This window comes from Clinocottus analis, unplaced genomic scaffold, assembly GCF_023055335.1.
Source record: "Clinocottus analis isolate CAN_PGR_092001 unplaced genomic scaffold, fCliAna1.0.p SCAF_13, whole genome shotgun sequence".
NCBI classification, from domain to species: domain Eukaryota; kingdom Metazoa; phylum Chordata; class Actinopteri; order Perciformes; family Cottidae; genus Clinocottus; species Clinocottus analis.
In genome coordinates this window covers 16287076-16297716 of record NW_027175854.1, presented here as the reverse complement: position 1 = coordinate 16297716, position 10641 = coordinate 16287076, and the positions used below count along the sequence as shown (strand labels likewise).

The window sequence follows — 10641 nt, the reverse complement described above, 5'->3', positions numbered from 1 at the left end:
ACTGTCAAAAAAAAAGGTCACGGTTTCACACATTCATCTTGCCTACAAACCCCTCGAGAAGTTTTGTAATCAAAATTTTAACTGCTCTATAAAACTAAAAATGTTTAGTTTTACAATATCTTGCCAAAGACCATAGTGTCTCTTCACCACGATCAGTTTGTTTCATAAACTCTAGTTTAAAACTGAGACATAAAAGGTCAAATATTAACTAAATAGTTCAGTCCAAACCTGCCCCACGGGACAACACGAGAAACAAGTTGATCACAATTATTGTCACGAGGCAAGTTTTGTTCCGTAATTTCTCTGTAAAGTAAAATTGTTTGTATCAGTGAGATATTAAGATGTTTAAAGCTGTGGAGCTAAACGTAACAGAGCCTTGAGCAACTGCTAACACCTCTTAACACAAATAACTTTTTTTTTGAAGTGACTAGTGGTCTTACAATGGTAACAAAGAAGTTAATTAAAACCAGATTCAATTAACTGAAGACAAAAGTGAAGAGGATTCATGAGAATTTGCTTGGTTTTCTCTGATTGCCATAATTAAAGTGTCAGCAGTTACTGAAGTCTACAACAGTTTGGCAACAAGAATCAGACGTTTATTTTACGTTTTGCAATTAATATTTCTCCTTTTTTTGGTAATGCAATCTGTGAATGTTTGACAGTAATCGTGAATTGACAACACTGACAAAATAACGTGAACACGTCAACACTTGAAATTGCAAAACAAAAAAGTGTCAATAATTCTGATCAGCACTGAATTCCAACTTTTTACCGACATAAAAACAGTACTGATAATCATAAGGCAGCCAAACAACAGACACCGCGAAAAACCTTTAAGACTGTGGACAGGAAATGGAGGGAGATTCATCACACTTGTGATTAAAGACGTGTATATCCAAGATTTTGTGAACTTGCAAGTATACGATAGTCAGACTTTTTTTTTTTTATCAAATATAAATCAGCAAAACATTTATGATCTTAATGTTTGTGTGTTGTTTTTTTCTTCTTTCGACAATAACTGCAATCCATCGTGACTTTATCATTCAAAGCTCACGGGTTTGTCTCATGTCAACCTTCAATGGAATGTGCGGGGAAAAATATAAATAAATCCATAATTCTGGATGTATTCGCCTCACTTTAGACATTGTCCATGCACTGCATGTAATTGCTACTTCTAATGTTCAATTTGAGGGTTATACACTGTTGATGGATTGGCATTTACAAATTGAATTCAAGCAAACGGCATTTCAGTCCGTGATTGTACTTGAATCCTAATCATTTAACTAAAAAAGGTGGAAAAAGAAAAGAAAAATACAACAAAAAGTCAAAACCACTGGTCATTTTAATATGTGACACTGAAAATGATATATTTCTAGATTTTAACTGTCATGGCAAAAAACACCTCTTAAATGGTGAAAGCAGGCTATATTTACGTGGAAAGACAATCAAGTATCAGAATAATTGTGATTGAAGGAAACAAAAGCTGTGATATTGATTTAAAAACCAGTCGGTAAAAAAAAGGGAAATATATACCATCCAGCAATAGATCTTGATGCCAAAAAAACTAAAATAGCAACCCATAGTTCCATTTCCAATAGAACCAACACTCCATCCACTGATAAATATATTCATGTCTTTATATATAAAAATGTAGGGGACAGACAAATTCAAACATTTTTTTTCTTTTTTTTTACAAGGACACAAATCATGAAAATTTAGTCTCTGACGACTCGGATTCACAAAAAAAAAAAAAAAAAAAAAAAAAAAAATCAAACATAAATCAGATGAAGCATTCTTTTGTCCCGAGACAGAAATGAGGGCGGGGCCATTGCACTTCTTCTGAGTCCAATGAATGTGATGGGCATGAACAACCCTCGTTATAGCCGGTGCAAAGCCCCGATACATCTGCACCACTTCTCTGTTCCCCACAGAGAGAAAAAAAAATAAAAGAAACTTGTGCAAAAGTGCCTTTTACGACTGCCGACCAAACACCCAACCCTCAACGCGTGGTTTCCTTCTCTGCAGGCAAAAACTTGATCTTGTTCTCTGTACTGGAAAGCAGTACTCACTGGCTACAGTACAGACAATTCAGTGTAATCACTTGCGTATATATATGTATAGGTGGGATGTGGACATTTACCATTAAATTGATCAGGGAATTGTAAAAATCGCCCTCCTAAATGTTATGTCCTAGCTATTAAGTAGCCCATCTTTCTTTCAAATAACCCTTTCCAGCCCCTGTCAGCTCAGTATACATCCTGTCCGCTTGAGGAACACTAACCTGCGTCAGTGCCATGGAACAATCGCTTCATCCTCGGCTGGGATGAATTGAGCCATGAATCGGTTGCATGCTTATTGCTATAAAGACACTCGGAGAGAGGGAAAAAAAGGCTAGCGATTGTTTTGCAAGCTATCGTGCAAGTAATTTAATAAGATTCGCACACATCTCAAAGAACTCGATGGTGTGGCTTCCCGGTCGAGGGACAATCGCGGTGTCCGCCCCTCCCGTTGATTCGATGGATGAGGTCAACGACGACGCTAAGGAGCCTTCCGCGGCCTTGGTGGGGAGCACAATGCTGGACGTGGTAGCTACAGCATCTGCCCCGTCCACATCGTTCTTAATTGTGGTGCGATAGTTGCCCACAGACCCAGATCGGAGAGGGGTAGCCGTTCCAGATTTGGCCTCCATCATATCATCTAAAAAATAAAAAACAAGACAAAGGGTTTGCTATAAAATACATATACGGAAAAACTACTTTAAATTTCATTAGATTTCCATATCAAGGTCTGTAAAAAAAAAAAAAAAGGGCCGATGCAGTTCTTGAAAAGTTGTCGGAGACATTGCAGTCCCTCGGAAATAATGACCCTGAAAGCTGTTAAAAAATTCAGCCTTGCATTCCTGAAGAACCATCTGTTACAACTGCAGCTAAAAAATTAATGCTGTGGCTTAGGCGAGGAAGTCAAAATGTAGTCTCATGCCCTTTGCACAGCATGCCTTTGCTACGTTAATGCTGCTCATAACACTCTTATCTCAGATTTGACTTTGAGGTACCGCCACAGACAAAAGAGCCGGAGCCCTCAACCCCCGAGAGTCAATCATTTATGAAGTCTGCCGTGAAATACAGGACAAACACTACCAAGCTAAAGGCAGAGCGTAGCAGCATATCTTGTCGACGGTGGTTATCATAAACTGTAAGCAAGTGATTTAAGACTTGTTTAAAACTAATAGAGAGCAACACAACTATACTTTTCTTTGTTTCCCTTGTTTTTCATCTCACATCGTAGTCAATAATTGACGCAGAACAGTGTAAGTAAAGCTTACCGTCTATGCTACGGAAGTCGAGGAGGTAGGTTCTACTGTCCACCTGGTAGAGTTGAAGGCTCATCTTGGTTTGCATCCCAGTAATCGGATTCTTCCTTCTCACGCGTAGATAATAAGGATTCACAACCTGGAGGAGTCACATAGGGTGAAGAAACAATGCTGCCTCTTTAAAATGTATTTGTGTGTCACAAACGCACAACTTTAAACTTATTTTCTCATGAAGTTTCTTCCTTACCTTCCACTCATAATCCAGCTGTTTCATGGCCCGGCACACTTCCGACATGATGTCATTGGGTCTACTCTGACTCCGGATACCCAGGTGCCACTTGGCCCGCCTAACGCCCTGGTGCTTGGACTTCTGGGGGTTCAACTCGTCCAGCGTGTGACGAGGCCTGGGCGGGGTCTCCGCCAACAGGAAGGGCACGCGCTCGGGGTGGGCTTTGACAATGCCGGACACGGATGCCGTGCCAGACGTAGTCAGGTGCTGGTCATCTAGAAAAGAGTCGGGGGGGCTGGACGCCAGGTAAAAATCCTTGGCTTCGTTCATGATGCGACGATTGTCAATGATGAGATGGTAGGCGACGGCCAACGGATCCTGGTGGTTGCGACTGTATATGCAGGTCAGAACCTCCTCCTCTGTGCACTCAAACTTCTCGCATACCTCCTTCAGGGCCTCGTCGTCAATCATGTTGTTGCTGTAGGAGGGGTCTTCCGGGAACAAGTACTTTGGGAGGCCCTGTTTGAACCACTCGTCCTCTCTGCGGGAGGATAAATCATTTTGGGAGTCACACAAACCACAGCACGTGAATGCAACGCTGACACTAAGACTAGTTTTACCTGACCACAATTGTTTGATTTTAAAAATTAACTCACCGGATGTCTTTGATGGTGGCTCTTTTCATGGGGTCCACCTGCAGCATGTGTTTAAGGAGGCTTATGACCGAAGGGTTCAGATACTGCGGGGTGAAAAAGATCCCGTCGCAGATCTTCTTAAATAGCGTTGGCACATGGTCGTCGTCAAAAGGAAGTGTCCCGCACAACAAGGCATAGAGGATGACCCCGCTGCTCCAGATATCTACCTCTGGACCAGCATATAGCCTGAGGATGAGTCAAACAATGAAAGACTCCTGTTGTTACAAAGGCCACACCTTACTGGGCTGTGTTTACTCAACATCTTGTTGCAACAACGGGACAATTGTTACGCTCTGTGTCAATGTCAACTACTACCGATGGTCAACATTACCTTCCTGAGATGACCTCAGGAGCAGCATAGTTTGGAGAACCGCAGCTCGTTCGCAGGAACTCTCCATCCGACATCATGTTTGATAATCCTGCACAAATTTTTACACGGACATGACAAGGTCAGAATAAGCCCCGATAGCAAGTCGGCATATTTTATTGGTGCATACCTGCAATACCTTTGACTGCAATAGTCAAAGACTCCACACGGACTCTCCATTTAATTTAGAATTACTGAACGAAGTACTGTACTGATGTGTCCATAACTTTAACAAATGTCACCTGTGAGGACCTGAGTTCACACGCTTACCGAAGTCTGCAATCTTGGCATTCATGTGTGCATCAAGCAGCACATTTTCAGGCTTGAGGTCTCGGTGCACCACCATGTGCCTGTGGCAGTAGTCTACAGCTGAAATAATCTGCTGGAACAGCCGACGGCTCTCCTTTTCATCCAACTGTCAAAGCAGAAATTAGCCATGAGCTGTGATCTTCTCTGTGACTCTCACTCTGTAAATTAGCACATCTCAGCTGACGAAAGCAGCACTCGGTGTGGTGTTATGTTATCTTTTCAAGCCACAGTTTTTGGTGCACAAGTTGCTGTCTGTGCAGCAGAGGCCGGCTATGACAAAGACAAGTACTAATGCACTCGTTTGTTCTGTCCCCTCCCTGAAAACAGAATATGCAAAATCTGCTCCACATGACCAGATGGAAAGAGTGAAGGAAAATGATGGAAAACCTTTTAAAAAATTTCCAGCATCTACTGTTTTACCTTTCCATTTTTGCAGATATAGTCGAAAAGCTCGCCTCCTGAGACATACTCCATCACCATGAAGATATCTGTAGGGGTGCTAATAACCTGATACCTGCAGACATCAACACAAAGTTTAAATCACATGAGTCATCAACAATAAAGGACATTATAACACTGCTCAAACACAGACAGTTATCAGTTCTTATTTACTTGATGGTGCAATGAAACACTTCTCATGCTCGCCCTCGCCGGCCAAATTAAATAAACTGCAGGTGTGACAGCACCCGTCGTGAGCGAGCCTAGTTTTAAGACAACAAAGACTTGTTCCGAGAAAGAAAAGAATATTTGTACATATAAATGCATGAATGCTAAAGACCACAATTAAGTTCATCTATGATACAGCACATATTTACAAGTATTCGTTTGCACTCGATTCAGCTACTTAATGACTATCCTTTCAGTCCATCACTCAGTCAGAAATTCTTGCACTTAAGAATCTACACTGGCACCCATCATACATCTATTTACAGTACACTGGCTATGTCAGTACGCTTGCACATGAGCCTTATTTCTCCCAGTGATTATCATATTCAACATCAAGCAGCAGCAAAAGATAACAGGGCAACTGTATTTTCTACCAGTAACATCGTAGCCCCTGCAGTTGACTCCCCAAACTAGCAAAGCAACCGCACAGCAACAGTGTTTAGATATTAGTGAAACTGTGGGCCTCTCATTTTAAATCCACCATTACAACATTGCAATGTCAGTCCAAAGGTAAGTGCATCAGGATTGTGACAGATTTGTTCCTGTAGACTGAACCGCAATGTTAAAAATACCAAAGTTTCGGAAGATGTGACAGATGCTGACTAAACACTCGTTTCGCCCGCCACGATTGCTACAAACATCCTGTAAACCAAATGAAGGTGTATTGTGTTTTATTGCTTCAGTTGCACTCAAGCTTGTACAAGCAACGCTGTGCACTCTGCAACCGTGTTTGTGCGCCCAATCAAAGATGTGATCTGTCAAAGTTGTGCTCTCTCTTTCTCCCTGACAAACACACACACACACAAAAGAGTTTACATTCTTTTGCATCCATGACATGGAGCTGGTATGTCATGCAACGAGCCACACCTCATGTTCACTTTAATGACCCTGTAACTGTGGCCTTGGGCACTTGCTGAAAACATTCAGATACAAGGTTTGAAAGCAGCTCTTTTTATTATATATATTTTTAGATCAGTGACTGCTTCAGCACCACCACATCTTTTTGTCATGGAAAATACACAAATTTGGATGGGATGTGACAATCATATCCTGCTGTATTACATTCGAAATACAGACCAATAAGTTCTGTGAATAAACTTTTTGTGCGTTATGAAAGATGGTGATGAAGCACTTTCACATATTAGATTGAAAGGTCAACAAAGAGGATAACCAAAACAGAGGGAAAAAAGCAGAGTGAGCTGGGGGCTGAAAGGAGAGGAGACTGGGTCAGAAAGATATCCCCACATGGATGTATTCTAAAACACACCATTAAAGCCTGAAAATAGCTAAGTGGGTGGCATTAATGTGGCGGCAGGGGGATTATGGAGTACCGAGTAGGGCGTAATCTAGGACTTACAGTTTAATTATGTGAGGATGCCTGAAAAGCTTGAGGTTCTGGATCTCCCTGCGGATCTTTCCCACCACGTCCAAACTGCGGATCTTCTGCCTGTTTAAGATCTTCACGGCCACTTGGTGCTTGGTCAGCTCATGTTGCCCGACTGCAGGAGAAAACAAAATGAGCAAAACCAATTACAACCCAGGAGATACGCTGCCGTTTAGAGTCACCTGAAAAGTAAAATTCAGACATCAAATGTATGTAAATAAAGTTGGCACCAAAGGAAGAAAAATTAAATGATTAAGCTTATGTTTAAGAGAAGTCTCCACATGCCAGGGGACAATCGTGTTTTAACCATTTTTGCCCCAAATAACTTTCGAGTTTGAATTTGTTTTCAACTCCAGAAAAGCATTAGTGACCGGCGATCATTGTTGAACCACAACGACGCCTGCAATTGGGCTCTTAATATTTTGGGTGGGTTTTTCTTTGAGCCTCCTGAAGTCTGCTCAGCGGTTCAATTGAATAAGTGTGAACTTTGATTTGTTAGTCCATAATATGTTTAGCTGACATTCTGTGATCCATCGTGTTAACTCTGGACTAACTATCTTTTTCTATTGTAAAGTTTTAAGAATAGCTTTGCTTAAGTTACACACCTGTTAATATCCCAGCTTCCTAATCGGTATTAATTATTGAGCACTTAACACTGAAACAAGAACATGTTCCTATTTACATCTGCACACACTTATTTCTCCTATTCTTACTGTCGCTTGGAGGGATCCATGTCTCTTGCCTTCATTTTAATTATCAGACATATTTGTAAAGAGAACTTTCTACAACCTAAAAAGCATGAACAAAAAACAAATATATAGTATTTTCTGACTAACGTATCAAGTTTTTGTGGCAGGCACAAACTTTTGAACAGCAGTAAGTGCGGGTTAAAGCTCAAAGTGCATCTCCAAAAACACTGACATATCTAACCCTGTACGTCTGTCATCGCAAAAAAGAAGAAGACAAAAGAACTGAAGACAAAGAACTATTAAAACATTTTATGGGTTGACAGCTTGACAACCCCAAAATAAGTTTAATATAAACCCAAATATGTGATACTTGGGTTAAAGTGAAAATAATTGACACTACAAAGATAACATTAACACAGTGATATGCAACAGGAGGAAGATACATATATTCGAACATATCGGAAGGAATTACTATGCAAATAAAACACAAATCATTGGAATGAATGAAAGAAGAGTTAGTAAACATCTGGTATTCATTTACCAGTTTTACTAGTGAACTATTTACCAAACCAACAGTAATAAACATCATAGAGCAAACGAATGTGGTCTTTTTTTCCCCCAACAACCCCAAAATGCGATTGCAGAGATGACTCACTGTCTGTAAACAACGCCTGTTGTTGTTCTGACTTTTTTTTTGTGGAGTGCCTAATGGGTGGTTCACTTTGTCTGGGTATATTAGGGCTTACTCGTGAGTTGAAAACGCACTGCATTATAAAACAGAGCAGCCTGCAGAAGAGGTAGACAAGAGGAGCAAATACACTGGGACTCTGTCTAAAATCATTCAACCACATAACTCTAGGTGTCGATGCAAGCAAAGCCATTTAATGACTAATCGTGCCGCCCTCTCGATTGACAACACAGCGGGTTAGCCCCTGACACACACACACACACACACACACACACACACACACACACACACACACACACACAATAACGGTCTCTTCAATAAGGAGGGCAGAGTTGAAGACAAAAATGTTGCAAGACATTCTTGCATCGTGTTTTAAAAAAGAGAGAAAAGGAAACGACACATTAATGCTCCTCGTTAATATCTACCCATCTAGCGCCATGACTGGCAGTAATCACCAGTCAAGACGGGTTTACTTCCCGGTGTTCGTCTTGACAAGCGACTTGTGGCTTTTAGGGCTAACTTAGCTACGCTACTAACTGAGATAGACTAAACGGAAGCTAACGTCACAGCACTTGCATTGTATGACTGTCGTTGGCATCCGCGGCCACATCCTCCCCAAAACACGTCACGTCTGGCAAAAACAAGTTGAGCTAACGAGCAGGACATGGGGACAACAAGTGTGCTACCTCCCTGACTTTGCGACAAGTTAGCTTTAACGGCATGCTAGTTTAGCAGCTAAGCTACGCGCTCCCGTTGCCACCATCTTTCAGCCGCACGGACGTCAAGGCGGTCGAGACATACCTTTAACCTTTCCGAACGTCCCCACGCCGAGTGTGTCTCCGAGAATGTAATGTCCAATTTTTACTCTTCCTTCATTTTTCTGTTTTTCCGTCGCCATCTTCCCGCAGTGGCCTTGCTGCGGGGGTTAGCTAGCTGCGAGCAGAGATGGACCGAACTCCGCTGTGTGCGTCGCTACTCGAGCAACTCTGCTCCGCGCGGAGATGTGGGCGGGGCCTGCGCGTGCCTGCGCGATTCGTTCGTAGCGTAGGATGTTGCCTTCAAGGTTCCCAGTAAACTTCTAAATCGGGGTGTGTTTTAGAGAGATTATAGCGGCATTTATACACATACACAGGAAGTAAAGCAAGCATTTTTACATACAAGTAAAGCAATATCACACATACAAATTCACAATATGTACACATAATAGAATAATATCAACAAAACAAAAGTGCAAGATGTAAACAAACAAGCAAAGAAAAGTGTAGCGGTGTTATAGTTGAGTGATTTGGCGAGAGGTGATTTATTGTAAAGTGGTATTGCGGTGGGCAGGAATGATCTTGAAAATCTTCCGGGAAAAAAAGTGTTCCGCCTACAGGTTGAAATCAAGGTCAGAGCGAATAGACAGGAAACGCACATAAGACATAATGTATATACGATGATTAATAATAAATAAAAAGTAAGACAAAACTGTTGCATGCAGAGAACATACGTACAAGAGAATCTCATGAGCAACCATGAACAGATGCATCGAAATCTAATTATTAACAGAGAAAGCTAAACAGCGCTATGGGAACTGTGAATCAACTCAGTCCTAGGACCATAAATGGGCAATGATTTTATATGGTGGTATGACTGATACACGTGAACTTTGTCCAAGACAGGACACAATTTGACTATAACTTAAATGCCTTGGTGGTTATAGGTCTAGATAGTAAGTGACACATCTAACCCAAGTTTTAATTTGATCATAATTTACATGGAGTTTCATGGAAAATGATTGATTCAAGTGGCAAAAATCTTGTTTGCAAAATGAATCCTTGGTTGTACCCTTAATGTACACTTATGCACTTGACAATACAATGTGTAAGGTCTCTTTTCATTGGATTACTGTGTTGTGTTGTGAAATTTCATTCCCCTTTTCTTTTACATGTTGTAACCCGGTGGATACAAAATGCAGTCGGTAAAACATGTTGTCATATTACACATATTCAACTCCGTTATGAAACTATTCAAGGGATGGAAAGTCCAATGAGAAATAACATTTAGTTGGATTAAAGTGAGGACACTTACCTTCCTCCAGAGACCGAGATTACTTCCACTCTTTCATGCATGGCAGTTATACTTTAAGATATCCTACTTAAAGTTATTAGATGGAAATAAAAGACTTGTCAGCGCTGCTCTGGGTTGATCTTCTTGTGAGCTGTGAAGTCAAAGGCAGCTGGACATCGCTGTGTCGCCTCATTGATGGCTCTTGAGTTTGAACGGAGCCACTTATACTGTATTTCATGACCTGGAAGGAAGGCT

General features: G+C 41.2%; 1 protein-coding gene across 1 annotated transcript; it reads right to left on the bottom strand.

Moving 5' to 3' along the window:
- Positions 1 to 574: 574 nt before the first annotated feature.
- On the bottom strand, positions 575 to 9393 carry prkaa1 (protein kinase, AMP-activated, alpha 1 catalytic subunit). Its single transcript, XM_068574242.1, has 9 exons — positions 9139 to 9393; positions 6934 to 7075; positions 5331 to 5424; positions 4872 to 5016; positions 4566 to 4653; positions 4196 to 4420; positions 3558 to 4080; positions 3323 to 3449; positions 575 to 2697 (listed from the first exon to the last, which is right to left on the bottom strand). The coding sequence occupies exons 1-9, from the start codon at positions 9233 to 9235 to the stop codon at positions 2411 to 2413; spliced, it is 1728 nt and encodes a 575-aa protein (XP_068430343.1). The 5' UTR covers positions 9236 to 9393; the 3' UTR covers positions 575 to 2410.
- Positions 9394 to 10641: the final 1248 nt, after the last annotated feature.